Raw genomic sequence first — 5,563 nt, forward strand, 5'->3', positions numbered from 1 at the left:
CTAGCTGGGCCACACTGTGGCTGTATCTCAATAGTCTACTAGCTGGGACACACTGTGGCTGTATCTCAATAGTCTACTAGCTGGGCCACACTGTGGCTGTATCTCAATAGTCTACTAGCTGGGCCACACTGTGGCTGTATCTCAATAGTCTACTAGCTGGGACACACTGTGGCTGTATCTCAATAGTCTACTAGCTGGGACACACTGTGGCTGTATCTCAATAGTCTACTAGCTGGGACACACTGTGGCTGTATCTCAATAGTCTACTAGCTGGGACGCACTGTGGCTGTATCTCAATAGTCTACTAGCCTCCTCCCACAGGCACTTTAATGAGGACAACACTATTCTGGTTAGCACTTGTCACTAGTATGGACAGTGGCCCTCCAGATGTAGAGTAATAATCAAGTATGAATGCTTTTATGGATGTTTTGTATTTTATGATTCTGTTTTTACAGACTACTGTTTTTGTTTGCGTGAGCTGTTTTGAAACAAATTCCAATCAACTCTGTTGATATGGCAACCACAAGTGTTACACTTACACAGTTTACACATATGAATATTACAGTCAGTTGGTGTGAATAAAATGTATTATTTAATGTCTGTTTCCCATGTTTAATATCTGTACATCACTTTATCCTTTATCGACAATTTCAGTAATTGCTACTTTATTTTGGCTCTGAGATGATCAACCCATACATTTGTAAGAATAAAGTTATGAAATGATGCTCCTCTGACTCAACAAGTAATGATCCTATTGTTTGTGTAACGTCGCCTTGCAAGATGTGTAGGAGTCATTGTTACATATGTAGGCAGATATCACACTATTAAACAATAGACAGGTGTACATTAGAAAATAGTAGAAAAAGGCAGACATGAGTGCATTTGCCATTCTGGTAAATACAGAAAACCAAAGATTAGCAGATGGCCAAAGCCATACGTGCCTTAAAGTGCATTTATGGAAAGAGCAGGACACGATTATGAAGATAAAATAGAGAGGAAAGGCCATAAGTGCTTAGGGTAAAGGCCATAAGTGCTTAGGGTAAGATAGACATAAATTAATTTTTAGGAGACAAGAGGGTCCTGCCTCCATTATAATCTAATCAAGAGTGGATACAGGCGTTATTGGGCGTAAACAAGCAGGAAGCCTGAAATGAAGGATAATGGTGGCAGATGACCTAGGAGAAGTAATTTAATTAAAGTATGTCATGATCTCATGTGTGTGTGTGTGTGACAGAGCCAGTGCTCTGGGAAGGTGTGTGATCCGCGGATCACCCCGGCTTGTGATACATTGTATTAAAAGTCTTTATTGATTTTACAAGTTCTTATACGAGTGTTATATTTCTGAGACGATTATCCACGACATATTGTATGGAATATTCATAGGAAATCTGGGTAACAGACGATATTGACTTTCTATACCAAATGGTCTCAACAAATGGGTTATGGTTATGGGTTATGGGTTAGGGTTTGGGTTATGAAATGAAAAGCAACATTTATCTACTGATTCACTGTCACTTCAATGCCCTTAAGAGGCAGGGTCATCTCAGTCAGTGGGGACAGAGGCAGGGTCATCTCAGTTAGTGGGGACAGAGACAGGGTCATCTCAGTCAGTGGGGACAGGGGCAGGGTCATCTCAGTCAGTGGGGACAGAGGCAGGGTCATCTCAGTCAGTGGGGACAGAGGCAGGGTCATCTCAGTCAGTAGGGACAGAGGCAGGGTCATCTCAGTCAGTGGGGACAGAGGCAGGGTCATCTCAGTCAGTGGGGACAGAGGCAGGGTCATCTCAGTCAGTGGGGACAGAGGCAGGGTCATCTCAGTCAGTTGGGACAGAGGCAGGGTCATCTCAGTCAGTTGGGACAGGGGGAGGGTCATCTCAGTCAGTAGGGACAGAGGCAGGGTCATCTCAGTCAGTGGGGACAGAGGCAGGGTCATCTCAGTCAGTAGGGACAGAGACAGGGTCATCTCAGTCAGTTGGGACAGAGACAGGGTCATCTCAGTCAGTTGGGACAGAGACAGGGTCATCTCAGTCAGTGGGGACAGAGGCAGGGTCATCTCAGTCAGTGGGGACAGAGACAGGGTCATCTCAGTCAGTAGGGACAGAGGCAGGGTCATCTCAGTCAGTAGGGACAGAGGCAGGGTCATCTCAGTCAGTAGGGACAGAGGCAGGGTCATCTCAGTCAGTGGGGACAGAGACAGGGTCATCTCAGTCAGTGGGGACAGAGGCAGGGTCATCTCAGTCAGTGGGGACAGAGGCAGGGTCATCTCAGTCAGTGGGGACAGAGACAGGGTCATCTCAGTCAGTGGGGACAGAGGCAGGGTCATCTCAGTCAGTGGGGACAGAGGCAGGGTCATCTCAGTCAGTGGGGACAGAGGCAGGGTCATCTCAGGCAGTGGGGACAGAGACAGGGTCATCTCAGTCAGTAGGGACAGAGGCAGGGTCATCTCAGTCAGTTGGGACAGAGACAGGGTCATCTCAGTCAGTGGGGACAGAGGCAGGGTCATCTCAGTCAGTAGGGACAGAGGCAGGGTCATCTCAGTCAGTGGGGACAGAGACAGGGTCATCTCAGTCAGTGGGGACAGAGGCAGGGTCATCTCAGTCAGTTGGGACAGAGGCAGGGTCATCTCAGTCAGTGGGGACAGAGGCAGGGTCATCTCAGTCAGTGGGGACAGAGGCAGGGTCATCTCAGTCAGTTGGGACAGAGGCAGGGTCATCTCAGTCAGTGGGGACAGAGGCAGGGTCATCTCAGTCAGTGGGGACAGAGGCAGGGTCATCTCAGTCAGTGGGGACAGAGGCAGGGTCATCTCAGTCAGTGGGGACAGAGGCAGGGTCATCTCAGTCAGTGGGGACAGAGGCAGGGTCAGCTCAGTCAGTAGGGACAGAGGCAGGGTCATCTCAGTCAGTAGGGACAGAGGCAGGGTCATCTCAGTCAGTGGGGACAGAGACAGGGTCATCTCAGGCAGTGGGGACAGAGGCAGGGTCATCTCAGTCAGTTGGGACAGGGGCAGGGTCATCTCAGTCAGTGGGGACAGAGGCAGGGTCATCTCAGGCAGTGGGGACAGAGGCAGGGTCATCTCAGTCAGTTGGGACAGAGGCAGGGTCATCTCAGTCAGTTGGGACAGGGGCAGGGTCATCTCAGTCAGTGGGGACAGGGGCAGGGTCATCTCAGTCAGTTGGGACAGAGACAGGGTCATCTTAGTCAGTGGGGACAGAGGCAGGGTCATCTCAGGCAGTGGGGACAGAGGCAGGGTCAGCTCAGTCAGTGGGGACAGAGGCAGGGTCAGCTCAGTCAGTGGGGACAGAGGCAGGGTCAGCTCAGTCAGTGGGGACAGAGGCAGGGTCATCTCAGTCAGTGGGGACAGAGGCAGGGTCATCTCAGTCAGTGGGGACAGAGGCAGGGTCATCTCAGTCAGTGGGGACAGAGGCAGGGTCATCTCAGTCAGTGGGGACAGAGGCAGGGTCATCTCAGTCAGTAGGGACAGAGGCAGGGTCATCTCAGTCAGTGGGGACAGAGGCAGGGTCATCTCAGTCAGTGGGGACAGAGGCAGGGTCATCTCAGTCAGTGGGGACAGAGGCAGGGTCATCTCAGTCAGTTGGGACAGAGGCAGGGTCATCTCAGTCAGTGGGGACAGAGGCAGGGTCATCTCAGTCAGTTGGGACAGAGGCAGGGTCATCTCAGTCAGTGGGGACAGAGGCAGGGTCAGCTCAGTCAGTGGGGACAGAGGCAGGGTCACCTCAGTCAGTGGGGACAGAGGCAGGGTCATCTCAGTCAGTGGGGACAGAGGCAGGGTCATCTCAGTCAGTGGGGACAGAGGCAGGGTCACCTCAGTCAGTGGGGACAGAGGCAGGGTCATCTCAGTCAGTGGGGACAGAGGCAGGGTCATCTCAACATGTACTAAACCTTCCACCAGTCTGATGAACCGTTGTCTTTTTTTTATTTGATTAGTCTTCAACAACAAAAAATGTAACAAAACCAAAGACAGCTAAGTTTCCCTGTATTAAGAACTACAGTTCCCAGAGTACACCAAGCTATCTGTGTCAAATCGTGCTTATTCTGATTGTGTTAAACCGATATCATCCAACTGTCCCATGAGGTGTACATCTAGAGCACCGTCCTCTTAGTCCTGAATAACTTACTTGCATACATGTTCTTCATGTTTCCAGTGGTTGTTGGTTGTGTGGTGGTGCTTTGTGCCTGCACATTTCCCATCCCCCACTAATCAAAATCCACGACCAGCTCTAGCTCGCGCGGGGCTCGAGTGCTAATGCGCATGTACCAATGGGCTCCTGAGACCGGAACTAGCGAGATGTCAGCCCCGGACGACATCTGCGATGGTAAATAGATTACGTTGAAACAATGGTCGGACATGTTGGAGGCAGTCTCTAGTTCTTATGCCGCGTTCAAAACAACTGGAAACTCGAAAATCTCAGACTTGGGGAAATAAACAATGCTCCGACTGGAAAAAAATTGTTTTGAACTGTCATCCAACTCGGAATTCCAATTTGGGAACTCTGTCCTCTCTAGAGCTCCGACTTTCCGACCTGAAAATCACTGATGTCATTATTTGACTACGTATTTTTCAGATTTTTTTGTTGTATTTTTCAGAGTTCCCAGTTGTCATGAAAGCAGCATTCGATATTAAACTGATTATGGCAGAAAGCAGAGTATGGCATTAATCATGTAAACTCCTTACTCTGTTTATCTTAATCGGCGTAAGGTCATAATCGAAGTAAGCATACACCGATTAAAACATCTGGTTTTCTGAGCAATCTTTTGAATTATTAAAACATGGAAACAGCTTAATACGCGCATGTGCCAGCACCAACGCCTCCCTCTTTGCGCGAGTGAAGTGATTTCGGAAAAACTTAGTATGCATCTTATATTTCAAATAAACGGTATATGTCCGAACTCAGAATCAAAAAGTCTAAGCAAAAAATAACACTGTCACTGTGCCAGAACGTTTATTTTGATTGGCGATGTTCTGCATGTATTAATCAGTAGCCTGATTAAAGATGTGTCCATGTACAGGATTATCGTTCTTCATGCAACGCATGTAAACGTTCTAAACAAACGGGACAAGTGCTCACTGACAAGAAGCTGCAGTGTGGGGAGTCGTTAGGTGGCTTGTTTCAACTTAATGATACCATGTCTGGTTGACTGATGTCAACATGTCTATTACTAATATGGCTAATTTTCGCTAGCTAGCTAACCAACAACATTAACAATAAAGTAATTTTTAAATCAACTTCCATTGTCCTCCAACAGTTGCTGCTATTGTCATTTTATTTGCGTCTCTGTTCAGAGTGGTTGGAAAGCGAGGCAGACTGATCTTTTTCCTGGTCTCTCGGGTTAGAACACGGTGATACCTTTTAATATTAAATAAGCCATAATAGCAGACAGTTTTATCCAAAGCAGTCATGCATACAGTACATCTTATGGATGGTCGCATGCGCCAGGCTCAACCAACTGATATACAGAGGACCAATAATCTAACGTACCCCACTGTCCTAAAAAATACATTCATTTTAAATCACACACACAGGAAGTACCAAAGAGACAGTACA

General features: G+C 48.1%; 2 protein-coding genes across 3 annotated transcripts in view; both read right to left on the reverse strand.

The window, feature by feature from the left end:
• The window catches only part of ap4b1 (adaptor related protein complex 4 subunit beta 1), a 33,847-nt gene extending 29,597 nt beyond the window's left edge, over window positions 1–4,250 (reverse strand). For both annotated transcript variants that reach the window (XM_071373284.1, XM_071373283.1), the window contains exon 1: window positions 4,136–4,250. The gene's annotated coding sequence lies outside the window, so the exon portion shown is untranslated. The remainder of the gene's footprint in view (window positions 1–4,135) is intronic.
• Window positions 1,498–1,992, reverse strand: LOC139556896 (variable charge X-linked protein 3B-like). Its single transcript, XM_071370991.1, has one exon. It carries the CDS (start codon window positions 1,990–1,992, stop codon window positions 1,498–1,500), a length of 495 nt encoding a protein of 164 aa, XP_071227092.1.
• Window positions 4,251–5,563: the final 1,313 nt, after the last annotated feature.

This window comes from Salvelinus alpinus, chromosome 28 (genome assembly GCF_045679555.1).
Source record: "Salvelinus alpinus chromosome 28, SLU_Salpinus.1, whole genome shotgun sequence".
NCBI lineage: Eukaryota > Metazoa > Chordata > Actinopteri > Salmoniformes > Salmonidae > Salvelinus > Salvelinus alpinus.